The sequence below is a fragment of the Myotis myotis genome, unplaced genomic scaffold (genome assembly GCF_014108235.1).
Source record: "Myotis myotis isolate mMyoMyo1 unplaced genomic scaffold, mMyoMyo1.p scaffold_m19_p_18, whole genome shotgun sequence".
NCBI lineage: Eukaryota > Metazoa > Chordata > Mammalia > Chiroptera > Vespertilionidae > Myotis > Myotis myotis.
The window spans coordinates 14,042,948-14,070,607 of NW_023416322.1; the positions used below are offsets into that span (position 1 = coordinate 14,042,948).

Consider the following 27,660-nt stretch of genomic DNA (forward strand, 5'->3'; position numbering starts at 1 on the left):
TTAGCAGTAAGATTTTATTCCTACCAAAATCTTATCTTTTTAAGTTTCTTATTTCTTAAAAAAAAAAAATTTCCGACACACCAAAAAGCATAATAAAAGATTATCCAAAAAATACGTATGCCCTGATCATTTTTAAAAATAATTTAAAATAAGTTTCTTAATTACATACGTAATTAAGATACAAATACAGTTTTATTGGCAATTCTTACAAAGTTACTCCCTAGCCCTTTTCACTAGTACAAAGGCCTTTTTGGTGGTGGTGGTTGTTTCAGAGAATGAGGGTTGAGAGATGCTCCCCCCTCTTTAAAGACATGCAATAAAATTATTTGGCTGGTGTTAGTAACCCTAACCCATTTTCAGATATCTAATTAATGGCTATCATATATATGGGTGACTCTGAATTCCTAGGCTGGGTCACATGTTAGTACTGAATGACGTGGGTCAGACACGATGTTCTTCTGCCTGTCCACACATAACTCAGTGTGCAGGCTCTGATATTTGAGATCCTGGCAAGCTTACTGCACCTAAAATTGAATTAGCCTAGTGGGGTGGCTCAGTTTTTCTTTTCCATGATAAAACAAGGCGGTTGAGATTTTAAAAGAAAATTTCACACAAGCCAAGTATCCAGCCTATTTGGTTGTCTATAACTCTGCTACATTTCCAAAAGTCCTAATTCTCTCAAGTGTTGGTATTTTTTTCTACACTAAAAATTCCATGGGCATAAGAAGACAGTGAAACAAGGAAGTTTTAGATCTTGAGAGGTAGGAGAATGGCCTTTTCATTCTCACCACTGCTCAGCAAACAGGAGATGTAATATAAACTCTTTGGTACTAACATCCAAGACCTAAAAAGATTTAATATTATTTTTTTTCTTTGTAATTTCCTACCCCTTGTCCCACCATCACCCTTACTCCCTCCTTCCCTGGTTCATTTCTGATGTAACGACTGAATAGTATTGAAGTGGTTATAAATAAACTGATTTGGCACAGTCATTGTACCGCTGACTGGTGAAACATTGAGCCTGACACTTTAGGAAGTGTAAATGATCTCATGGCAGAAATAAAGATTATATTTGGTTTCTCACTGGGCAGAGTAAGGAGATTTTTTGAGGAAGGGTGCTGATCTTTTTGCATGTTTAAGTAGATAAATGTTTTACGAGGTCTGTAGGTTAGAGCCAGTTACTACTAGAAGTACCTTCGTAGTTCTGGGAGTTTAACTTTGGGATTCTTATGTTTTGAATTAAAGTCTTTATAACAAGTGGAATATGTAAGAGGACAATTTTCTGTGTTTTGACCATCCCAGAATGCATAGATGTAAATGTTTCTTGGACTTAGTGGTCTCCTCTTTTTAAAAGTAGAGGAAGGCTTTAAAAAAAAATAATGTAATTATGGTAATTTTTTATAATAATGAAATGACAATAAATAAAAATTTATTTGAATAAAAATGAAGGATTTAAAAGCCACCTGAGTTTCATTCGAGGAAACTAATCTTCCTTGAAGCATACCATACTAGGATAGTCTTAACCTGCATTCATAAATACTTATTGGACATTAGTTCTTATTTCAATTCACAGCATGCCCTTCCCTCCACTTTTGTTATTTAAATAGACTTCATATAAAATAACCTATGTTAGTCATTTTATTGTGTACATTTCAGTGATTTTGAGTATAATCACAATACTATGCAACTGTCACCACCATCTCATTTCCAAATGTTTTTATCACTCCAGAAAGAAACTCTGTACCCTTTAATACTCACCTGCCCCGGGCAACCACTAACCTATGTTCTGTCTACGGATTTACCTATTCTGGACATCCTATCTAATAAAACAGAAACATGGTAATTGGTGTACGACCACTACCCTTCCCATTGGCTAATCAGTGAGATATGCAAATTAACTGCCAGCCAAGATAGCGGCCGGCAGCCAGGCAGCTTGAAACTAACATGAGGCTTGCTTGCTTCAGTGACAGAGGACTCCAACGTTCCCCGCCTGCCGCTGCAGGCCTCTGAGCTGGCAGTTTGAAACATAGTTACAAAAATAGAAGCTAAACAAAACCCCAGAAACCAGCTTTCAGCTAGCCGGGATCTCAGACCTGGAGTTGATACAGAGTTTCGATTGTAGAACCGAAACAAACCAGATACCTGCTTTCAGGAGCGGAGGCCTAAGAGCTGGAGCCTCAGAGCTAAAGCTGGCCCAGAATAAAAGAAAAAAAGGAGCAGTTGGGAGCTTCAGTCACCCCCAGCCTGAAAACAGCCCTCAGTCCCTCACCCAGACTGGCCAGGCACCCCAGTGGGAACCCCACCCTGAAGGGTGTGTGACCAGCTGCAAACAGCCATCATCCCCTCATCCAGGCTGGCCAGGCACCGCAGTGGGGATCCCCACCCTGATCCGGGACACCCTTCAGGGCAAACCAGCCAGGCCCCACCCATGCACCAGGCCTCTATCCTATATAGTAAAAGGGTAATATGCCTCCCAGCACCGGGATCAGCGGAGCCGCGAGGTCTCCCGGCACTGGGATCAGCATGACAGGGGGCAGCGCCCAAACCCCCTGATCGCCCTGTGGCTTTGTGTGTGACAGGGTGTAGGGCCACAACCTCCCTATCGGCCCTGCTCTGTTCCTGACAGGGGAAGGCGCCCCAACCCCCTGATCGGCCCTGCTCTGTGCCTGATGGGGGGAGCTCCCCAATCTGATCGCCCTGCGGCTCTGTGTGTGACAGGGTGCGGCGCCCCAACCCCCCCACCCCACGGGCCCTGCTCTGTGTGTGACGGGGTAGAGCCATAACCTCCCCATCGGCCCTGCCCTGAGTGTGAGAGTGGCGGCGCCCCAACCCCCTGATCGGCCCTGCTCTGTGGGTGATAGAGGGCGGCGCCCTAACCCCCTGATCCGCCCTGCTCTGCGTGACAGGGTGGAGCTCCCCAACCCCCTGATGGGCCCTGCTCTGTGCGTGACGGGGGGAGCTCCCCAACCCCCTGATGGGCCCTGCTCTGTGCGTGACAGGGGGTGGCGCCGCAACCTCCCCATCGACCCTGCCTTGAATGTGACAGGGGGCGGTGCCCCAACCCCCCAATCAGCCCTACCCTGAGCGTGACTGAGGGTGGCATCGCAACCTCCCGATCCGCCCTGCTCTGTGCATGACAGGGCGCAGTGCCCCAATTCCCCAATTGGCCCTGCTCTGAGCCCGACCAGGGGCTGCACCTAGGGATTAGGCCTGCCCTCTACCACCCGGGAGCAGGCCTAAGCCCGCAGGTCGTTATCTCCCGAGGGGTCCCAGACTGCAAGAGGGCACAGGCCAGGCTGAGGGACCCCACCCTTCCCCCCCCCGAGTGCACAAATTTCTGTGCACCGGGCCTCTAGTTTCATATAAATGGAATCATACAATATGTGATCTTTTATATCTGAGTTCTTTCACTTAACACTTTCTTTTTCTAAATATATTTTTATTGATTTCAGAGAAGAAGGGAGAGGGAGAGAGAAATAGAAACGTCAATGATGAAAGAGAATCATTGGCTGCCTCCTGCACACCCCACACTGGGGATTGAGCCTGCAACCCCAAATTAAACCCAGGACCCTTTGGTCCTCAGACCAATGCTCTAGCCACTGAGCCAAACCAACTGGGGTTCATTTAACATGTTTTTAAGATTTATTATTATTATTCCATGTATCAGTACTTCATTCCTTTTCATGGCTGAATATTTCATTGTATAGCTAGTAAACATTTTGTTTATCCATTCATCTATTGGTCGACATTAGACTTATTCTACTCTGGCTTTCTGAATAAAACTATGAATATTCATGTACAGGTTTTTTATTTGAACACTAGAGGCCTGATGCACGAAGATTCGTGCAAGAATGGGCCTTCCTTCCCCTGGCTGCCAGCACTGCCTTCACTCTGGCCCAGAGCTGCCTTTCTGCCTTCATTCCGGCCTGGAGCTGCCCAGAGGCCTGGAGCGGCTGGGGTGGTGCGGAACGCCATGGCAACGACGCAGGCGTCCCACCCCACCCCACCCCCACCGCTTGGCGCCTGCATATGCAAATTAACCTGCCATCTTTGTTGGGATGATTTGCATGCTCACTCCTGATTGGCTGGTGGGTGTCATGAAGGTATTGTCAATTTGCATCTTTCTCTTTTATTAGTGTAGACTAGAGGTTCAGTGCACAAAAATTTGTGTACTGGGGGGTGGGGGGGTGTCCCTCAGCCCGGCCTGTGCCCTCTCGCAGTCTGGGATCCCTTGGGGGATGACCACCTGCTGGCTTAGGCCCACTCCCCAGGGGATTGGGCCTAAGATGGCAATCAGACATCCCTCTGGCAGCCCGGCAGCCCTCGGGGGATGTCCACTTGCCAGCGGGGAGCAGGCCTAAACTGCAGTTGGACATCCTTAGCGCTGCTGAGGAGGCAGTAGAGGCTCCCACCATCACCGCTGTACTGGCGGCCATCAGCCTGGCTTGTGGCTGAGCAGAGCTCCTCCCATGTGAGAGCGACCTGACCACCAGAGGGCAGCTCCTGCATTGAGAGTCTTCCCCCTGGTGGTCAGTGTGTGTCATAGTGACCAGTCATTCCCAGTCTTTCTGCTGTTAGGATCAGTTTTCATATTACCCTTTTAATATATAGGATAGAGGCCTGTTGCACGGGTGGGGGCCGGCTGGTTTGCCCTGAAGAGTGTCCTGGATCAGGGTGAGGGGCCTGGATGAGGGGATGATGGCTGTTTGCAGCTGGTCACACACCCTTCAGGGTGGGGGTTCCCACTGGGGTGCCTGGCCAGTCTGGGTGAGGGGCTGAGATCTGTTTTCAGGCTGGCGGGTGACTGGGGCTCCCAACCTCTCCTTTTTTTCTTTTTTTTCTTTTATTCTGGGATTTATTTACCTTCTATGGCTGTCACTGGAGCTGAGAGCCGGCTTTAGCTCTGAGGCTCGGCTCCAGCTCTGAGACCTTGGCTGCTGAAAGCAGGTATCTGGGTTTGTTTGGGTTCTATAATTGTAACACTGTTGCGGTCCTGCTCACTCCAGCTCTGAGCTCCAGCTCTGACAGCTGAAAGCAGGTTTCTGGGGTTTATTTAGCTTCTATAATTGCAACATCGTTTCTTAGAGTTGCAGCTCCGAGGCCGGCAGCGGCAGGCGGGGATCGTTGGCTTCCTCCATTACTGGAGCAGGCAAGCCTCCTGTTCGCTTCAGCTGAGTGGCTGCCGGCCGCTATCTTGGTTGGCAGTTAATTTGCATATCTCGCTGATTAGCCAATGGGAAGGGTAGCAAAGTTACGGTTAATTACCATGTTTCTCTATTATTAGGATGTTTTCAATTCTCCTGGGAGAATATACCTAAGAGTAGAATTGTTGGGCCATATGGTAATTCTATGTTTGGCTTTTTGATGTTTTCATTTTTAATTCTGTGTAAAGTGCCTATGGTAATTATTCAACAAATGCTGGCTTTTATTATCATTATTATTCCTACCTTATGAAATTGTAAAAAGTTTTTCTAGGGGATCTAGCCTTTGTTTTTTCTCTTAGATCCTATAGATAAATGCAGTAATGTACTTACATTCTACTGGTAGATGTTTGATTTTCTTTTGGAAATTTATTTTGATCTTTGAATACACGTTTAGGTTCTTCTAGGTATTATAATACCTGGAAACTGAGGAAGGGGTTGTATCATGAAATGAAAAGCTAGAGGCAACAAGCAGAGTAAACCAGTGGAGAATAATACGTTTCTACCAGGGAGGGTCAAGAGGGCATGAGGATTTCCTTTTCCATTAAATTTGCTGCTATCAGACCTGCTTGGGTCTTGGGTGATTAGAAACTTAATGGGCTGGGACCCATTAGTAGAGGAGGAAGGAGAATTTCTGTGGCTATTCAGATAGTTAAAGACTATCTTGAAATATGCTAACTCGTAGGAGAATAAGTTATTGTTGTCTGTGACATTGTAGGAGTAGGCAGTAAGTGAAATCCTTTCAGATAGTACTCAGAAAAAGCTTCCTTTCTGTTAAACTTGTATTGACACAGCAAGGCAAAGTAGACTCTGTTCTTTGTCTTCTTTTGCTCTTTGAGTCATTATATATGTGCCATTTAACTAACCCAAGAGAGGAGTAGTAATAAGTTGGGTAACCTTATTATTTGGTGTGTCAAGTCTTTTCACTACAATCTGAGGAATCTATTAAGTTTTCTTAGCCATATTCACAAATACTCTTTCCAAAGTTGCTTCCACTTTTTCTATAAAAATGAGCAATGATTCAGAGCCTCAGGAAACTGACGAGAAAATTTCTCTTTTTCAAACAAACGTGCTAATAATTATTATGTGAGTTTGTTCTTCATATTGTGCTGATCAATTCCTGTGGCCTCTGAAAGAGATTAATAGCTCTTGAATCAGACAGCTGTCAAATAGATATTACTATTGGTATCCAATGAGGGGGGAAATAGGATTCTTAATCACATGTGTAATACTTCACAGTGTGACCTTTTTTATACATTAAATTGTGGCAATACTTACTTGAAAATTCAAGGTTTCTTTAAGCAAATTAACTGAAATAAAATTTTGGAGGAGTTTTTTTCCAAAAATGATATCAAAGGGCCATGTAAAATAGAGTTTATATCCTTCAAAATGAAGGGACATAACTTGAGACTTTGGTAAAAGTCAGTCAGTCTTCTTTTGGAAGAAAGACGATCCTCTTATCCCAAGAATGTTAATAGCTTGTCTCAGGTACCTTAAGGAAATATATAGTTCATGTAGTATTCCCGGAGGTAGCTGGCTAGAGAAGATCTAAAAATGTCTAGGGTATGTAAAAGCAGGATTCTACTTGAAGTGCACTACCTAGCAGATGAACCTCATCCTTCCATAAAGTTTACCAGCTTAGAGGTAAGGGACAATACCATTTTGAGTTTTAGTCAAAATATATAGATATATATATATATAAAATATAGATAATCCTGATTAGAAATAAGACCTATACTGGTATCTAAACTCATTATTTACTTATTTGGCTGTTTTATCAGATCAATGATGAAAATACTTTGATTGCCCATTGGGACTCTTTTTCTAAGCTATAACTAAAGCATGCCTAGGGGCCTTTGGTAGCAACCCTAAAGATCTCTATGGCACAAATATGAAAAGAGTCAAAGCCTTTATGTGGGAGTCCTAACACTGTTCTGCTGACATTTCTTTTTGATGGTCTGCTAGGTGTCCACACCCTGGCATCCTCCAACTCTGCTCCTGGGTCATTCTCAAGAGGTCACATCTGTGTGCTGGTGTCCATCAGATTTCACAAAGGTTTGTAAACAAATCTCCATAGTTGGATTAAAAAATAGATCATAGATTTGTATGTTTTCTTAAGGTTTAGTTTGAGTTACATAGATTTTCATGCTTAAATATTTAAAAGATCTAGAGGCCAACCAGTGTTTATATCAGCATCAGAGTTATTCCTTTCCTAAACATAGAATTACGTTTTTAACATAATTAAAATTAAATTTTATAAGGTAAAAAAATCTAAGGTGAGAACTTGTTTGTTTGTTTTTAACTTTTCTACATATAAATGTGGTAACATCTTCACTATTCTTCACATGCCTAAAAAATGCTTAGTGTGAAGTTTTACCGTGTTAGGTTATCTGTGATTAAACTACACAAGAAGTAGTTCCAAAATGTTCAGATACTGGAAAAAAGAAAATACTCTCAGTTAAATTGTTTTAATAGTGAAAACAAATTTTAAAACCCTGAAATATAGAAAGGCCAGAAACAAACAAATCCCTATGAGTATATGTAGGGATTTTATATAATACTAGCCCCAGTTCCACTCCCTCTTCTACCCTCTACTGCCTCTAGTCTTTGGGTTATTCTAGGTTTATAGGAAATCTCAATTATGTAGAGATCTCTACTTTCTCATTTTGACATTTGCCTATTTTACCATCTGTTTTTTATCTTCTGGGAACTTTTCATGGTCTAGTTTACTCCTGGCATCCCTCCTAGTAGCCCTGTATGACCATTTCTGTGGTCAGCTTCATGATGGACCTTTTTTTGAAATCATTACTTTAATTACCAATAATTACATTGACATTACACTAGTGACATTTGTCCTTTGAGATTCCATTCTTACAGTAAAATATCTCCTTTTAACTGAAGTTCTGTGTCATCTTAGAACTTACTTAGATGGTTTTTAAATTATTCAGTTATGTCATCTCTTTGCAACCATCATATGTTGCCCTTATCTCTACACACAGAAGGGATTCAAAAAAGTGGCAGGGTAGTTTACCAATACTAATCTAATAACCTCCTTTTTAAAAAGTTTGAAATAATTTTATCCCTGGCATAGAGTTAGGAAGGTAAAATATGGTTTTAAAAATAAAAAGGTCTTGCCTTTAAAATTGGAAAAATTTGTATCTAGATCTGCCACTCAATTATGGTGATCTTTGGCAAATAATTTTATTCCTATTTTGTAGATGAGATTATTTAAGTACAAGTATTTTTATATTGTGAAAATTAAATAAGATAAAGAATGCAAATTGTCAAACACACGGTAGGTGCCCTATATAAATAATAACTCTTGTTAACAGACTGTAGAGTAACTGGAGATTCCAGGCATTTTTTGTTGAGCAGTTAAAAATGTGTGTCTTCTTTTGGCCTCCCATTAAGGAAAGGAAAAAGCTGCCAGTCTCTTGGGGCCAAGACTTAAGAGAACGTGTGTTCTTTTTTTTTCTATCTCTTTAGTGACTGAAATAGAGAAATTATATAAACAAATGCTCTGGTACCAGTGGCCATTTGCCACAAGCTCTTCTAGTTGGACTTTCTCTGCCATAAAAGGCTTGGGATCAAGATCAGGAATGGTCAGATATTTTTAAAGGGGCAAAGGTTATTTTTAACTTCTTTCAGCCCAGTGAACTTGTTTTCCCAGATTGCTCCTTTACCTATCTGAAGAAAAATCAAAAGATTGGTTTCATTCAGCTTATCACAGCCTACTAGAGTCATGTACTAAGTCTGATCTTGGAAATTATCCCATTACTTTGGCAATAAGCCAGAACATGCAGATTTCAGAGGAAAGTCATTGAAATTGAATGTTGGGGGCATACACTGATTGATCATTTAAGAGAAAGAGAAAGCAAAAAGAATATCTTAATTAAATATTTCATAGTTGCATGGAAGTGATAAAGATAATGACTTGCCCAACTTCTTGAGAATAAAATGCACCTGGTTTATAGTAGAGCTTTAGGTTAATAAGAAATGACTGGTAACAAAAGACATACCAGCAGAATGTATATTAAAATAAAACTTGAGAATTGACTTTGGAAATCTGCAATGATTCCTCAAAGCAAGGAAGAGGAATATATGATCTTTCAGATGCCATTTTCTATATCCTATTATATCAAACAAAATAATTTTCCAGTCATGATGAGCCTTTAGACATACCTACTTTTTACTTTGTTGTGAATCTTTCATTAAAATGTCTTAACTCCCTTTCTGATTCTTAGATTGCTACCTGTTCTGATGACAATACACTGAAAATCTGGCGCTTAAATAGAGGCTTAGAGGAGAAATCAGGAGATCAATTGTCCACAGTGGGTTGGGCCTCTCAGAAGAAAAAAGAGGCGAGAGCTGACCCAGGTAAGGATTCTGTACATTTTTCCTACATGTTTTATGGTTTGATTGGTTTAGTTCTGCAGTACAGACTATTAAGCTAGAATTGATGTTTGGTGTATATATATATATATATTTTTTAAATATATATTTTATTGATTTTTTACAGAGAGGAAGGGAGAGGAATAGAGAGTTAGAAACATTGATGAGAGAGAAACATTGATCAGCTGCCTCCTGCACACTGCCTACTAGGGATGTGCCCGCAACCAAGGTACATGCCCTTGACTGGACTCAAACCTGGGACCCTTGAGCCTGCAGGCTGACACTCTATCCACTGAGCCAAACCAGTTAGGACTTGGTATATTTTTAAAGAAAAGCATCTTCTTGACATTCTTTTCAATAACTATTTTCTGAGTACTACTGTTTATCATCTATATAAGATACTTCAATACAGTGGTGGTTTTATTTGTAAAATATCTATTGAACACTTGCTAGGCACTGTTCTAAGTTGAACAAAAGAGTCGTGAATATAAAAAATGCTAATGAAGGTTACATGTTAGTGTGAAAGGCAATAAACAAGTTAAAGAAGTAAATTATGTACTATGTCAGATCACAGTAGTGCTTAGGAAAAATGAAAGCAATGAAGGGAGATTGGCAAAGTGTGCTATTAAAATTTTAAATTAGGTGCCCAGGGAAACCTCAGTGAAAGATGGTATTTAAGTGAAGGAAGTAACCTTGCCCATGCTGCTCAGTGGTTGAACCAGGAGGTCACTGTTTGATTCCTAGTTAGGGCACATTGCCCAAGTTGTGGGCTCAATCCCCAGTAGAGGGTATATAGGAGGCAACAGATCAATGATTCTCATCATTGATGTTTCTATCCCTTTCTCCCTCTCCCTACCTCTCTCTGAAATCAATAAAAACATTTTTTTTAAAAAAAGAAGTAAAATAGTGGACCATGTGGATATTTTGTCAGGCATAACAGCAAATACAAAGGCCCTGAAGCAGGAGCAGGCCTGGCATACAGGTTAGGGCAAAAATAGGTTTACAGTTGTGAGTATGAAAAATACAAAGTTTATTCTTATATTATTATTTATTAATTGTATTGTTTTCCATACAGACAACTGTAAGCCTACTTTTACTCACCCTATATTAACATACATAAATGCACCCATTTAAAGTCTGTAGTTTAGTGGTCTTTAATATATCAGAGTTGGGCAGTCATCATCACAGTCTAATTTTAGGGTATTTCAACACCTGAAATGAGGGCTACAATTTCTTCATATTTTTACTAACATTTGTTTTTGTTCATCTGTTTGATTTTAACTATCCTTGTGAATTCAGTGAAGTGGTATCCCATTGCAGTTTTGGTTTGTATTTCCCTGATGGCTGATCATGATGAACATCTTTCATGTGCTTTTGTATATTTTTATATTTTGTACTAGAGGCCCGGTGCACAAAAATTTGTGCACTCGGGGTGGGGGGGAAGGGAGGGTCCCTCAGCCCGGCCTGTGCCCTCTCGCAGTCTGGGACCCCTCGGGAGATAACGACCTGCTGGCTTAGGCCTGCTCCAGGGTGGCAGAGGGCAGGCCCAATCCCTAGGTGCAGCCCCTGGTCGGGCTCAGAGCAGGGCCGATTGGGGAGTTGGGGCACCGCCCCCTGTCATGCACAGAGCAGGGCGGATTGGGAGGTTGCGATGCCACCCTCAGTCACGCTCAGGGTAGGGCCGATTGGAGGGTTGGGGCACCACCCCCTGTCACACTCAAGGCAGGGTCGATGGGGAGGTTGGGGCGCCACCCCCTGTCACGCACAGAGCAGGGCCAATCAGGGGGTTGGGGCGCTGCCCCCTGTCACGCACAGAGCAGGGCCAATCGGGGTTGGGGCGCCTTCCCCTGTCACAAACAGAGCAGGGCGGATAGGGAGGTTGTGGCCCCGCCCCCTGTCACACACAGAGCCGCAGGGTGATCAGGGGGTTTGGGCGCTGCCCCCTGTCATGCTGATCCCTGTGCCGGGAGGCCTCGCGGCTCCGCTGATCCCGGTGCTGGGAGGCATATTACCCTTTTACTATATAGGATAGAGGCCTGGTGCATGGGTGGGGGCTGGCTGGTTTGCCCTGATGGGTGTCCTGGATCAGGGTGGGGGTCCCCACTGGAGTGCCTGGCCAGCCTGGATGAGGGGATGATGGCTGTTTGCAGCTGGTCACACACCCTTCAGGGTGGGGATCCCCACTGGGGTGCCTGGCCAGCCAGGATAAGGGGATGATGGCTGTTTGCAGCTGGTCACACACCCTTCAGGGTGGGGGTCCTCACTGGGGTGCCTGGCCAGTCTGGGTGAGGGGCTGAGGGCTGTTTTCAGGCTGTGGGTGACTGAAGCTCCCAACTGCTCCTTTTTTCTTTTTTTCTTTTATTCTGGGCCAGCTTTAGCTCTGAGGCTCCAGCTCTTAGGCCTCTGCTCCTGAAAGCAGGTATCTGGTTTGTTTCGGTTCTATAATCGAGACACTGTATCAACTCCAGCTCTGAGATCCCAGCCGGCCGGCTCAAAGCGGGTTTCTGGGGTTTTGTTTAGCTTCTATATTTGTTACAATGTTTCAAACTGCAAGCTCAGAGGCCGGCAGCCGCAGGCGGGGAACATTGGAGTCCTCCGTCACTGAAGCAAGCAAGCCTCATGTTCGCTTTAAGCTGCCTGGCTGCCGGCCGCCAACTTGGCTGGCAGTTAATTTGCATATTGCCCTGATTAGCCAGTGGGAAGGGTAGCGGTCGTACGCTAATTACCATGTTTCTCTTTTATTAGATAGGATATTTTCTTTGGAGAAATAACCTGTGTAGATCCTTTGCCCATATTTTAGTTGGGTTATTTCTCTTTTTATTGTTGAGTTGTAAGCATTCTTTATATATTATGGGTATATTCCTTGTCATATAATAATTTTCAAATACATTTTTCTTATTCTGTAGGTTGTTGTTTTTTCCTTCACTATATTGGTGGTGTCCTTCGACACACAAAAATTTCTAACTTTGATGAAGTACAATTTAGCTCTCTTTTGTCATTTGTGTTTTTGATGTTGTATTCAAGAAGCCATTGCCTATCCTAAGTTCACAAAGATTTACTTCCTATTTTTTCTTCTAGCTAAGAGTTGTTTTATTTTAAAACTAGTCCATTTTGTATTATTATTGTCTACAATGTGAGGCAAGGATCCAAATTCATTCTTTTCTTGTGGATATCTAGTTTTTTCTCAGTATCGTTTATTTTAAAGAGACTATTCATTACCCCATTGAATTGTTTTTCCATCCTTGCCAAAAATCAAATGACTATAAATGTAAGGCTTTGTTTCTGGACTCTCAGTTCTATTTCATTGATCTATATGTCTGTTCTTATGCCAGTACCACATTGTCTTGATTACTATAGCTTTGTAGTAGGTTTTGAAATTGGAAAGTCTGAGTCTCCAATTTTCTTCTTTTTCAAGATTTTTTTTTACTATTATGGGTCTCTCTTATTTCTATACAAATTTTAGGACCATTTTGTCAATTTCTGCAAAATAGCTCTCTGGGCCCTAGCCAGTTTGGCTCAGTGGATAGAGCGTCGGCCTGTGGATCAAAGGGTCCCAGGTTTGATTCCCGTCAAGGGAACATAACTTTATTGCAGGCTCCTCCCTGGCCCAGGCCCTAGTCAGGACTCGTGCAGGAGGCAACCAATCAATGTGTTTCTCTCACATTGATATTTCTCTCTGTGTTTCCCTCTCTCTTCCACACTCTAAAAATCAATGGAAAAATATCCTTGGGTTTGGAGTAACAAAAAAAACCCAACATGTCAAGGGTGGGGAAAAAAGGAGACATATGTAATACTCTTTGCAATACTTTAAGCAATAAAACAATAAAAAAAATAAAAATAAAATTAAAACAACAACAACAAAAATAGCTCTCTGGGATTTTGATAGGGATTGCGTTGAATGTGTAGATCAGTTTTATTCGTACTGTCATGTTAATAATGTTGTCTTCTGATCCATGTATATGGGATGTCTGGCTGCTGCCTTGTCTTTATATGGACTTTTCTCTCCCTAATTTTAGAAAACATAAAAGAAGAATCATATGAGGAAAGGGCTATTAGTATTTCTACCATTCATATATAATTTTAACAATTTGAGGGTTTTTCCAATTTTTTTTCCTTTATCCACAGAGATTCTTAACCGACTCATAGTAATATCATATATACATTTGCATTTCTTGGGGATTTTTTCCACTGAACATGCTCTTCTAAGCATCTTCTGTTATTTTTTTAACAAAACGTGTAAAATAGTCCATTCTTCTCTTGTAGTTGGACATTTTGTTCCAAATATTCTGTGAAATTGTTTTCTGAATTTAGGGTCCCCCCTTCCATTAAAATGAATTCCCAGTGGTGGAATTTTATGTCAATGGCTATAACCATTTTAAGATTTCACATGAAAAGTATGTTGCTTTTAATGTTAATATTTAGTGTGTCATTAATTCTTCTTACTTTTGGAAGCCAAGTCACACAAAAAGTTCCTCATATGGACCAAATTTGGACCATCATAATAACAACATATAGCCATTATTGAGTACTAGCACCATTGTTTTAAGGACCTACTTGGATTATTTAATTCCCAAAATAACTGAAACTGAAGCTCAAGGAAGTTAGATTTGTCTAAGATCACACAGCTGTGAAGTTGAAGTACAACCAGAGTTCAAAGCTTGCAGTCTGATTCTAGGGCATATACTTGGAAACACTGCAGTATTGCCTTCTTTAGAAACCCACACAGCAAAGCTAAGTTCAAGTTAAGACCAGGACTTATACCTAGATTTCTCTCTTATTTCTGGGCGATGCCGGAGTCATTCTGAAGAGCACTACAGGGTAACAACCTGACATGAGTGCCAAAGGCTGGCACACTGGCCATTAAATCCTATCCTGTAAGCCACCATCCAGCAGCAGACTGGCTGCTGCTAATCACACTGCCATTTTGAGAATTATGTTCCTCTGCTTTCCCAAGCTTCTAATGGCCACCCCAACTTCTCTTGCTTGTCTGGACTGCATATCTTCTCTCTGGCCCTTTTAACACACCAGCTGAAAGGCTTTAAATCCCAAAACCCTCTGCCCTACTTTTCCTAGCCAATACCTGCTCTGTGGCTATTATTTCACTATTTCAGCCAGAGATCTGACAAGGCCAATGGTTCTCAACCCTGGCTGTGCATCAGAACCACTTGTGGAGTTTTTTTAAACGTTTGAGTGTCCCAGAGATTGTTCAGTAGGTCTGGGGTGGAGGCCAAGTACCTGTATTTTTATAAAACTCCAAGTCTGGTATGCAGCCAGGATTGAGAACCTCTGGTCTAGGCATTATTGAGTACAAAAATGATTACCCTTATCTTGAAGAGAAGGAAACCTTACCTGTTCTATCTTAAGTGCTTGCTGCAGTCTCAAAAGTCAGAATACTTACAAAGACTTTTTTTTCTTAATGCCTGGAACCTCACCCTCATCCCTCTCAGCAGTCCTGAGATTTAACAAACATTGTTTAATAATTCCTGACTAGCCACATTTTAGGCACTGGACCTAAAAATGACTAAAGCATCATCACCTGCCCTCTAGGTGCTTGCAATTTAGTCCAGGAGGCAGATTTAAAAGAAAAAAAAAAGCTATATAGTACATTCTAAACATCACTCCTAGCTGTATAAACAAAAGGCTCTGAAAACGCATTTCCTATGGGAGAGAAGGAAAGAAGTTTGTGAATTCTATGCTGTTGTCATCAGAGCCTGGAAACGTGAGGAGAATTTTTGCCTGGCAAAAAGGGGGCAGAGTTGGCAAGAAAACCACATAAATAAAGACGGAGATGTGACAGTACACAGCTTGTTCAGGAAGCAGTGAGTAGTCCGTCTCCTGTAACAGGATCCTAAAGTAGCATAGTTCGTGATAAGGTTGAAAAGGTACAGTCAGGCCAGATGGCACACCCTTATGTAGAAAGAAACTACAAATTAACTGATTGTTTTAAGCTTTTCCATAATTTCTCAAAGGAACTAACTTTTAGGAAGCCTTTAGAGCAATAACCCAGTCTATACTGTGTCATCAGACCTCTTGTAGTGTTTAAGGTTAATAGGGGTTGATTCACTTAAGTAGATGAAGTACTAAATTTTATTTGAATCTATATGCCAATAAGGTGACATACTATCCAGCTGTAAAAAATAAAAAAGAGTAGTATTTCTAAGAGTACTTCCAGGAAACGATATAAAGAGAAAAAGATATACTGTTCAGAGAAAAGAGCAAACTGCAGAGCATGTGTGTTTAATAATCCATTGTGGTCTTTTTAAGGTATATACATATTCCTTTTATTTGTGCTAGTAATAAGCACATAAAAAATTGAGGAATGCACATAAGAGAGAAATGAGAAGGTTGAAGAGAAGACTTTTATAATCTCATTATAGTTAAAAATAAAGGATTTGAATTTGACCCAGAGTTTAAGCTCTGTTAAGCTTCAAAGTTAACAAAAACTTATCTTTGACCCCCATGGTTTACTCCTTTCTTCATTATAACATCTTGAAGGAAAAAGTAATGCTCCAGTTTTCCACCACATCAGATTTCCCGCTGACCTTTAATAAACACTTCAGGTGTCTGCCACTTAAGTAACAGAAACTTACACACCTGCTTTGTCCCTGGCCCAGCTTTTCCTTCTCCCCTAATCCTGCCTATGAATCTTCGTGTTGTAAGACTCATACTATTTTAGGACTTTCTGCCCTAAACGTATACTTCATCCCATTTTAATGACACTAATGACTGCCGGGGTTGTGCAGTGACTGTTGACTTGCACTGAGAAGTGAAGCAAATGAAAAATTTCTTTCCTTTTGAAATAATGACTGTAATCAAGCTCTAGAGCAGGAATGTGAGACCTATCACCAGTAGCTTCATGGACAGGTCCCTATCTCTAGTTCCCCTTGTATAGTACATTATAACAAAATGGGGTTTTCTAGTACTGATCTTTATTGAAGGGATAGAGAGTATCATTTTGGCCATTTCTAAACACATAGCTGATGAGAAAAGTTTAGGCAAAATTCAATTTGTAGAATTTCTCTACCTTAAGACATTGCAGACAGATCACAAGAATTCTAGCTTCATATTACAGTGTTTTACAAAGCATCATACTTTAAAAAGATATTAGTTTGTAAGAATATGTAATAAATAACTTCAAAATGCACTGGGTATTTAATTTTAAAGCGTGCCTTTAACATTTATGTAAAATGTTTTCTGTACTCATTCAATAGAAACTTGAACTATGTGGCCACTGGGTAAAGCTAGCAATAAAACTACTGGTCTGCAATGTGTTAAGGCAAGGCATATTGAGAAGTGAAAAGCACACGTAAAATGCACAGAGTAACTAAATGACTGAAATTAGTAAATTTTTATTCCAAATAAAAGATTGTATTTTTATGTCAGCCCATTCTAAATTCAGTTGCATATAAATGGAATTCAATAATTAAACTAAGTTAAATATCAGAGTTATAATTTAAAGACTTAGTGACTGAGAAATAGGTGACCTTATTATTTGAAGACAGAAACACTACACTAGAAATCTAGAAAGTTCAGGGGAAATTTGAGAAAATATAGTGTTGTCTGTGGTGAGGCCTAGGGGGAAGAAATGTGAAGTTTATAAGAATTTGCCTGAAATACTTGCCATTGCCTGTAAACAAGTGCCAGGACATATAGAAAAGAGTTCTCTTCACTGCTTCATGTGCGTTAAGAGAGCAAGCATTGAGTTTCTGAAATGTTCTTTGGCATATTTTGGCTTGTGGAGTAGAGTAGCCATGTGTAAATTAAGGTGGAAAACCACATGAGGCCTGGTAACCTTAAGTAATTGATGGAATTCTTGTGGAAATTAAAAACATCTCTAGCCCTGGCTGGATAGCTCAGTTGGTTAGGGCACAGTTCCCATATGCCAAGGCAGAAGGTTCAATCCCCGGGTATAGCACATACAAGAGTCAGTCAATGAATGCATAAATACGAAGAACAATACATCGATGTCTGTCAATCTCCCTCCTCCTCCCTCCCTTCCTCTCTTTAAAATCAATAAAAAAATTTTTTAAATTATTTTTTTAAAACTATGTTTTAACCTAAGGACACTGAGGCAGCGGAGTAAGTGGTTGTTTCTCAAGTCACATAGTAAATGATTGTGCCTGATTTTATTTTTATTTATTTTTTTAAATATATTTTATTGATTCTTTACAGAGAGGAAGGGAGAGGGATAGAGAGTTAGAAACATTGATGAGAGGGAAACATCAATCAGCTGCCTCCTGCACACTCCCCACTGGGTATGTGCCTGCAACCAAGGTACATGCCCTTGACCAGAATTGAACCTGGGACCCCTGCATCCGCAGGCCAACGCTCTATCCACTGAGCCAAACCGGTTCGGGCGATTGTGCCTGATTTTAGACCTGTGCGCTCTTATTTGACAGCTCCTCTCTGCCCTAACATTGCTCAGAAGTATATATAGAAATGCTAATGGCAACTTTCCTTATGAAGACAAAATATCATTAGCAACCAAAATGTTTTACTGTTACCTAAGAATACTTTGTAGCTTCTAAAAGTTATATAAGTCTGTATTAATGTGGGAAATGTTCATACTATGTTAAGAAGCAGGTTACTAAATAGTATATACATTAGTCCCATTTTCTAGAGAGAAAAATTTAAAGTGTATAATATATATTACATGAACAAGTAAAGGAAAAAAACACTAAAAGTGGTTCACCTAGATGCTTTTAATCTAATTTCTGAATTTTCTAGATTTTTACAAATATATGTTTTACCATGGGGTGGTTGGGAGGCTGGCAGTTAGGAAAGGGGAAGGAAAATGCTAAGAGGGTGTGGTAAGAATCAAATGATTTATGTGATCAACTCACTGGGAAATCAACCCCTGGATGATTAAGTTAGCTGTAATTTTCTTTGATACTAATTCAGGGATTTTCTTTGGCTTTCACTTCTGATTTTTGTGACCCTCTTTTCTTTTTCAGTAACAGTGACAAATAGCCAGAGTACTCCTGCCAAAGCCCCCAGAGTAAAGAGCAGTCCATCTAGTTCCTCCCCTTCCTCAGCATCTTGTGCTCCAAGCTGTGCTGGAGACCTCCCTCTTCCTTCAAATACTCCCACATTTTCTATTAAAACCTCTCCTGGCAAGGCCCGGTCTCCAATTAGCAGAAGAGGCTCCATCTCCTCCATCTCTCCCAAGCCACCTTCATCTTTCAAGATGTCCATTAGACATTGGATCACCCAAACACCTTCCTCATCACCACCCATCACTCCACCTGCTTCTGAGACGAAGATCACATCTCCAAGAAAAGCCCTCATTCCTGTGAGCCTGAAATCATCCCAAGCAGTGGCTTGCTCTGAGTCTAGAAATAGGGTAAAGAGGAGGCTAGACTCAAGTTGTCTGGAGAATGTGAAGCAAAAGTGTGTGAAGAGTTGCAGCTGTGTGACTGAGCTTGATGACCCAGTTGAAAAGCTTCATTTGGATCTGTGCTGCCTTACTGGTAACCAGGAAGACCTTGGTAAAGACTCTCTAGGTCCTACCAAATCAAGCAAGATTGAAGGAGCCAGTATGAGTGTCTCAGAGCCTCCTTCTCCTGCCAGTCCTTATGCTTCAGAAGGCTGTGGGACACTGCCTCTTCCTTTGGGATCTTGTGGAGAAGGGTCTGAATTGGTGGGCAAAGAGAATAGCTCCCCAGAGAATAAAAACTGGTTATTGGCCATGGCAGCCAAACGGAAGGCTGAAAATTCGTCACCACGAAGTCCATCATCCCAGACTTCAAATTCCAGGAGACAGAGCGGAAAGACTTCTCCAGGCCCGGTAAGCAGCAGAGGGAAGATGCATTTCCTAATTTGAACAGGGCAGGTACAGATTCCTTCTCAGAAATCAGGATGCTTTTTTTTTTTTTTTTAAGCTAGTTATTTTAGGGTTGCTAGACTTAGCATATATAAGTATACAGGACAAATTTATACTAAATTTGTACATATTTATACTAAAAAATTATTTGTTGTTTGTTTGAAATTCAAATGTAACTGGGTGTGTGCTATATTTTTATCTGGTAACCCTATTTATTCCCATGAAAATCACTTCTGTCAAGGTCCATGCCCCTCAACCCTGTTGCCTGATTCATCAAAGCCTCCTCATCCTCCAGGATATCAATTCAAAATATCTTCCCTGTCCTTTGACATTATTTCCTCCCTGTCCCCTTTTTTTCTCATCTTCCCCCCACCCCAAGCCCTTGGCAACCCCTTTTTGTAGGCACCCTCCTGGTTTTACAGATAAAGCTGTACTTCATGGGCAAGTTGCCAATATCCATAAATAGATTACCAGTTTGTAATTAGTTTATGATTATTTAAAATAAAGTCAAACTTAGGTATCTGCAAAGCAATTTTAAGTGCAGAATCCTTTTAGATTTTAATGATTATCCCTAATCTCTTATAGTCATCTTGCTCACGTCAATGTTTGGCAACTCATATGTATCTATACTTTTTTAAACATTCAGCTTAGCTTTATCTCTTTAGGGCTCATATTTAATTGGTTGATATACTATTTAAGTTAGATAATTTCAAAAACAGATACTGCTGGTTTATGAACCTTAAAAAGCAAGTGACTCATAACGGTGGAGGCAGAAGTAGCTGTGAGCATTAGGTGAGCTGTGGGCACCAATCAAAGGGAATAAAGATTCTGTTAATCAGTTTGTAAGTTAAGGGGAGGTGAGTTAAGGAATTTTCTGCTATACATGGGAGCTCTTGCTCTGTGTTAAGAAGGTGTGGTAGAATGATTAAAATCCAGTCCAGGAATCATGATCAGCAACATCTGCCCTTTTATTATTTTGTATTATTATTTTGTTAATCCACACTCGAGGATATGTCTATCAAATTTTAAGGGAGGGGGAGAAAGAAAAAGAAACATCAATCAGTTGCCTCTTGTACATGCCCCAACTGGGAATCAAACCCGCAACCTTTGGTGTACAGGACAGTGCTCCAACCAACCGAGCCACCCAGCTGGGTGTCAATCTGCCCTTTAAAAGATAGAAGCTGGATAACTTGGGCCAGGTCAGTAAATGTTTATACCACCCACCTACTATCATGAAGCCTATCCCATATTTTAGGAGTAAACTAGAAATATTTTAAAGATTCTTTGAACACAAACTCCAATTAAACCTTGCAACAGAACAGGTTTTTTTAATGCTATAAGGAGTCTTTCCTTCTCAGTATCATCACTGTATCTGTTCTTTGCCCCTAGCCAAAATTTCTGTTAAGACAGAAAGGGGGAGGGAAAGGAAAATTAAAAGAATGAATTATTTCAGGCAAGGTCACCTTTCCTAAGGAGAAGACAGGGGGTCTATCAAGCAGATTGCCTCCCTGGTACTGATCAGGAAATTCCAGATTGACTGGTTAAAGGTACATTCCTGGGAGAGGCTGAAACTGCAAATAGGTTATGTATTGCTAGTTGTAGTTTGCTGTGGTGGAGCTTAGCACATGTGACTCCATTTTGGGCCAGTTGTCTCTTTAACACTGTTTTTATTTTTTTTAATCTTTGAAGCTAAAGGTTCTTTAAAAGATTTTTCTTTATGTACATGACAATAATATAGACTTCTTTAAAAGAGAGTAGCAGCTGTCATTTGCATACCTGTCTAGTTTGTACGTTTGGGAGGGTCATTTACTCATTTCAAAGAGGATGGTAATTTTAATCTCTTTGGTTCCTATTAGGAGGTTTAACTGGTAAATATTTTCTGTTCACAAGAAAAGCCCCTGCCTTTATTCCTTGCATACTGTCTATTAAATATTTACTATATTCAGTACTAATCAACCAAAAGATTAGTTGTCATCCAAGTATTTGGATCAAATTTCTAGGCATCCTAACTTTTAAAATAGCTGTTCATGATAACTTGCTTGAGTAACAGCTGGGCTTTATCTTAGAAAATGTCTGAAATTTAAACTTTCTTCTTCTAGGTCACTATTACTCCCAACTCCATGAGGAAAATTTGTACATACTTCCATAGAAAGTCCCAAGATGACTACTGTAGTCCTGAACGGTCAACAGAATTATAGATCCTAATCTGAGTAAGTTAATTGAACTTTGGCCCATTAAAACAAGACAAAAATACAACAGAGTGACTCTATAACTCTGGTCTTTAAGAAAACTACCTTTTTTTTTTTTTTAATTTTTAGAGACAATCCTTTTAACTGAAATTTACCTAGTCTGGTTCTACTGCCATAATGTATATGCAGCTTCCTCACGATGAATGCTGTGTTTAAATTTCATAAACATTTTCAATAAGTAGTCTTCACTTTTTTAATTATGCATCTTCTCTACAATAATGACATCCCAGACTATAGAGATGAAAAACAAGACTTGTCTCTTGTTACTCTGAGACTTTATATCCATGGTTTAAAGTATCTGCTGGCCATAGCAGGAAGCCTGTCTGTGAAGGCCCACTGCTAAAGAAGTCTTCTTTTGAAGACCCCTGGATCTGTGCTGCCTCAAGCTAATATACTTGCATTTAAAATATATAATCTTTTCACTATACTTTTGGGGTTTTTTTTAGGTATGTGTAAAAATGTTATGTTCAGATAAGTACATTTACATTGATTTAGCACGTGATTCAATGATACAGTCCCTGTAGTTAAAATCATCTTTATTTTAAAAACAGCCAACTCTTTGGAGAAAGTAGAAAAACACTAGAAACTTTGTCTTTTTTCCCCTAAATAGATCTCCTACACAAGATTTAAGTTCCTCATATTTTTGCTACGCAATCTACTATGTTACGAACTCAACATCATGTTCTGTAAGAGGTTGTGATTTTTGCCATTCACAAGAGGAGATGTTTATAAACCTAGTAGTCATACACTGAAGCTGGGGTTTGAATTCAGTCCTCAGTTCTCCAGGTGCTGCAACTTAAAAAAAAAAAAAATAGGTCATCAGATTTTAAGAAAAAGTAAGTTTCTTATTGATACTTTTATAAAAGTAGGTAGCTCTAAGCTGAAAATCCTGAACCTCAAAAATAAATCTTGGCTTTAACTTGCTTTTTTTGGCTTCTCTTCATATACATAAAAAGCAGTGGCCTAATATAGCCCTGAGTCAAAAAGTTATCAGATTTTTTTGTAGATATTTAATATAGAGTGTATAGACTAACTCTAAGTTATAATGTGCAAAATATTTTGAACATCCCTTCCCTTAATCAACAGTTACATATCGATCATCTTGAGATGAACTGTTGTTTTATATTTCCCCCCATTATAACCTTATAGAAACAAGCTTCATGTACTTTCTATGCGCTGTCGTCCTTGCAAGGGAGTCCCCTTCCAATCATGAAACTTGACTCATTTTATCTATATATCTGAGGACTATGGAGACTTCATTCATATATTTGTGATAATTTTCAAGTCTATTCTTAATGAAAACTCTTTAATTCCTCTGATTCTTATAAGTTAAGCTTGTCACTGCAAAGGTCAATTAAGCATGGGTTCTCTTGGTTTTATCCGAGGAGAAAAATAAGGGAAGCTATAAAATTGTCACTTCAAAGCAAAGCACACACTAGTATTAACTGAATATTTAGGAACTCTACATATATTTGTGTTTTCATTTTTGAGTATTAAACTGTGGGAAGGTATTTTTGACCAATACTTGCAGGTAATGCTATCTATCCATCTTTTGATTTGAAAGCCAGTAGGGAAAATAATCCTTGAAAAAGAAAAGGATAACTAAAATAGATGATTTTGTTCTTTGTATCCCTGCACATCTCCTGACAGCTCTACTGAGTGAAATTGGGGTAAATGTGGCTGTCAGAAGCTATTGAGAAGCTGCTGGGTATAACATGTCTCACTTGGAAAACTAGTACTTCAAATTCGTGCCAAAGGTCAAATGTAATGAGATAATTATCCCTGTTTGTGTCAATGTCATTCTTTGAGCTGATCCTGAATAATAAAGCCTTTTACCTTATCTGATGTCCTCTTCTGAGCTTTTTGCATTAATTTAGAAGCATGCTACACAAAAGAACTATAGTAGTAATCAAGAATCCTTTCTGCTTGTTCATTGAATAAAAGTTATTCAAGGATATGATTTAGGTCAAGCTGAAAGAGGTTTTGTTTTAATAAAATACATTTTGTGCCCTAGCCAGTTTGGCTCAGTAGTTAGAGCATCGGCCCACGGACTGAACTGGGGTTTGATTCTGTGTAGGGGCTCGCGTACCTGGGTTGCAGGCTTGGGAGGCAACCAATGGATATGTCTCACACTGATGTTTCTCCCACTCCCTTCCACTCTCTCTTAAAAAAAAAGGACAAAATATCCTTGGGTGAGGATTAACATAATTAAATAAAATAAATAAATAAATACATCTTGCTTAATCAGACCTTGAGCACTACCATGGCTTGGATTACTTGATGAAGGAGGATGGAGTGATGTAGTTGTTTTTCTAAACAAGTATTTCCAGCCCAAGCTTTTCCATTTGAATACACTCCAAGTACTATTGCTGCGATGCTGGATTAGTTTCCTTTTGGCTGTTTTAACACAGGCCCTTAATTTACTTTTTTGAGGGTTCACTGATTAATCCTTTAAAATGACTCTTGTCGTCTTGGCTGCACATTTAACTGATGATAATCAAGACCATCTGTAGCTAACCCTGTTGGACTGGCAGAGGGTGGGTTCAGCCCTTCACCCCCACACTCAGCCTTAATAGCTTAAAACTTCACCAAAGACTTTTGGGACAGCCTGTATAGGAAGCATTTTTTAAAGCCTCCACTGTGTAATACGGATGCCTTTAAGTGTATATATGTGTGTGTCTATGGCCATGGTCTCTTATAGGTCACATATCAGTTAAATATTTGAGTTTAGAAGCCTATCATGTAACAAACCCACTGCCGCTCTTAGGTCTGTTTTTCTATTTTCCTAGTCCCAAGATGGTCTGAACTTCTTTCACATTCCTCCTTTTTTTAAAAAAAAAAGTATTGGAGTAACATTGGTTAATAGGGTTATATAGGTTTCAAGTATATATTTCTATGATATATGGTCTTTGACTTGCTTTATGTGTTTATCAGCCAAAGTCAAATCATCTTCTGACACCAAATATTGGGCTCTCTTTACCCCCACCACCATCCCCAACCCTTTTCCTCTGGTAACCACCATACTGTTGTCTGTGTCTATGAGTTTCAGTTTTATATCCCACACACGAGTGAAATCATACAGTTTTTAACTTTTTCTTGACTGACTTATTTCACTCAGCATATTTTCAAGGTCCCTCCATGTCAAAGTGGCAGTATTTTGTTGTTTTTTATGGCTGAGTAGTACCTATATGTACCACATCTTTATTTAATCCTCTATCGAAGGACACTTCGGTTGTCTTCATGTCTTGCCCATGGTGAGTAATGCTGCATTGAATATAGGGGTGCATATATCTTTGTTAATAAATGTATTTTAGTTTCTCTGGTAGATACCCAGGAGAGGGATTGCTGGGTCATATGGTAACTCTATTCTTACTTTTTTTTTAATCCTCACCCGAGGTTATTTTTAATTGATTTCAGAGAGAGAGAAACATTGATTGGTTGCCTCCCTAGGTTGCAGGTTCAATGCGCCCAGACCGGGAATCGAATCTGCAACCTAGGTATGTGCCATGACCAGGAATCAAACCCACAACCTTTTGGTGTACAGAACGATGCTCCAACCAACTGAGCCACCCAGCCAGAGCTATTATTAATTTTTTAAGACTTTTTTCTCATCATTTTCCATAGTGGTTGTATCATTCTACATTCCCACCAGCAGTAAATGATGGTTCACTTTTCTCCACTGCCTCTCCAATACTTGTTACTACTTGTCTTGTTGATAATAGCCATTCTAAAAGGTGTAAGGTGGTATCTCATTGTAGTTTTTGATTTGCATTTCCCTAGTAGCTAGTGAGGTTGAATATCTTTTCATATATTTTTGGCCATTTGTATGTCTTGGTAGAAGTATCTATTCAGGTCCTCTGCCCATTTTTGTTATTAGATTGTTTGTTTAGTGTTGAATTGTATGAGTTCTTTATATATTTTGGATAATAATCCCTTGTTGGAGCTATTGTTTGCAAATACTATCTCCTATTTGATTGGTTGCTTTTTTGTTTTGCTGTGGGTTTGTTCACACTGCTCTTTTTTTTTTAATATATATTTTTTATTGATTTTTTACAGAGAGGAAGGGAGAGAGATAGAGAGTTAGAAACATCGATGAGAGAGAAACATCGATCAGCTGCCTCCTGCACACTCCCTACTGGGGATGTGCCCGCAACCCAGGTACATGCCCTTGACTGGAATCGAACCTGGGACCTTTCAGTCCACAGGCCGACGCTCTATCCACTGAGCCAAACCGGTTTCGGCCACACTGCTCTTAAAGCAAAGACTCAGTGGTCTCACAGAATCAGTTCCACAACTAGGTAGTGTGGGCAACATTTTACAGACGTGCAAAGAAGAGAGACTGAGTGAGAATGTCATACAGTTGGTGCTCCGTATCCACGGGTTCAACCAATCTCTGATAGAACAATGTTATGTTGTTGGGGATATGCACTATGTAGTTAGGCCTACTATTAGTGTGTCCATACTCAATATGTACAGTCTTTTTACTCATTATTACTCCTTAAACATACAGTATAACAACTATTTATATAGCATTTCATTGTATTAGGTTTTAGAAGTAATCTAGGGGTTTGAGCACCCACAGATTTTGATTGGGGGGGGGGGGTGTCCTGGAACCAAGTCAATCAAGGGATGACTACTAGAGAAACTGAGTTATTGTCCTCTTTATGGCAATTAAGCACAGGTGGTTTCTGCTTCACAGTTTTATAAAGCAGCGGTCACCAACCAGTGGTCCATGGGGCCTGAAGGTTGGCACCGCTGTTATAAAGGGCTGAATATAGGCCCAGTTGAGCTCTTGCTTGTCAAATCTCACTGCTTCTCACACAGGTCTCATAGGAGATTCTTTGCCTGGCTAGGTTTAGATCATGCCATATCATGAATTAACCTCAGTTACTCATTACATTCTTGGGAATTATGGGAAAATCTGCATTATTCATTAGGTCCTTAGATATTGGTTGGAAATTATAGGCAGGCTAAACATAGCATTTTGTTGAACATAAGGTTGAGTGTAATACTTCATTAGATCTGATGCCAGGAATTAAGCCCAACTCGTTATAAGGGACCCGTTTTATTGTCTAAAGTGGTAGAAAATCCCATTTTATTTCTGCTACAAAGTGTAGGGGTTGTTAAAGAATGATGTAAGATAAAGTGAGCCTTTTTTTAAAAAAATCACCTGAACATATTAAGTAGCTTGTTTAGAACAGTATGCCTATAGCAAGTATGTACAATACAGAGGTATTATACTGTTAAAGAACAGGCTTGTTTCATCCAAAAAGCTCATCCCTCCCACTTCCCTGCTAAGCCAGGAAAGAGGATTTCAAAGATATGTAGCCAGGATCTTTATTTTGACTTTCAAAGTTTTAATATTTCACTTATAACCACATTTCTCTTTAATTTCCTTAACTTGTCACATGCCCCCTTCCTGTCTGGACATTCTAAATAATTTATACTCAGTCTGTTTTGTGGAATATAAATAGCACATTTCAAAATGCCTTTGATTAGAAACTACTCATTTCAGCCAGCACTTATTCATCACTTGGGTGCCAAGCCCTGTGTGAGGTACCTGGTCTGCAAAGAGTTCTTCCCTTTATTTCCACTTGTCAAAGGATTCACTTTATCTAGGGCACTTCAGTAGGCTAAGGTCAGCATTTAAGAGCAATGGGTAAAGATCAGATTTGCAAGTCTTTTGAGTGAAGTTGTTTGTGAATAGCTATTATGTAGCAAGTGCTATCTAGATTCTAGATGCAGACTCTTCCCTCCAGAACTTGATTCAGCTGCTATTAAGAGCACCTTTAACTTTTCAAAGTAAAATGCTTTCCTCATGCATATTTTTATTCTTTACAACATTATAAATAGTATTAAAAGCCAAGCCATCTAGCTTTGAACCCAAGCCCTAACTGTATGACCTTGAGCAAGTTCCTTAACCTCTGTGAATTGGTTTCCTGTTCTGTAAAATGGGATTGGGTGGTTATTACACGTACAACTCTTAGGACAGTTC

The 27,660-nt window shown here is 40.0% G+C and overlaps 1 protein-coding gene across 12 annotated transcripts in view; it reads left to right on the plus strand.

The window, feature by feature from the left end:
• DTL (denticleless E3 ubiquitin protein ligase homolog) overlaps nt 1-27,660 on the plus strand; it is a 67,498-nt gene that overhangs the window by 23,694 nt on the left and 16,144 nt on the right. For 5 of the 12 annotated variants that reach the window (XR_004973286.1, XR_004973289.1, XR_004973290.1 and 2 more), the window contains exons 11-14: nt 7,167-7,256; nt 9,446-9,578; nt 18,548-19,380; nt 21,516-21,626. Coding sequence is in view for 8 of the 12 variants with exons in the window: in XM_036343462.1 (XP_036199355.1) it covers nt 7,167-7,256; nt 9,446-9,578; nt 18,548-19,380; nt 21,516-21,614 (1,155 nt within the window). In the remaining 4 variants the exon portion in view is untranslated. Of the gene's footprint in view, nt 1-7,166; nt 7,257-9,445; nt 9,579-18,547; nt 19,381-21,515; nt 23,511-27,660 lie in introns of those variants that run through there. The other 7 variants (XM_036343468.1, XM_036343464.1, XM_036343465.1 and 4 more) reach the window with 3 other exon arrangements.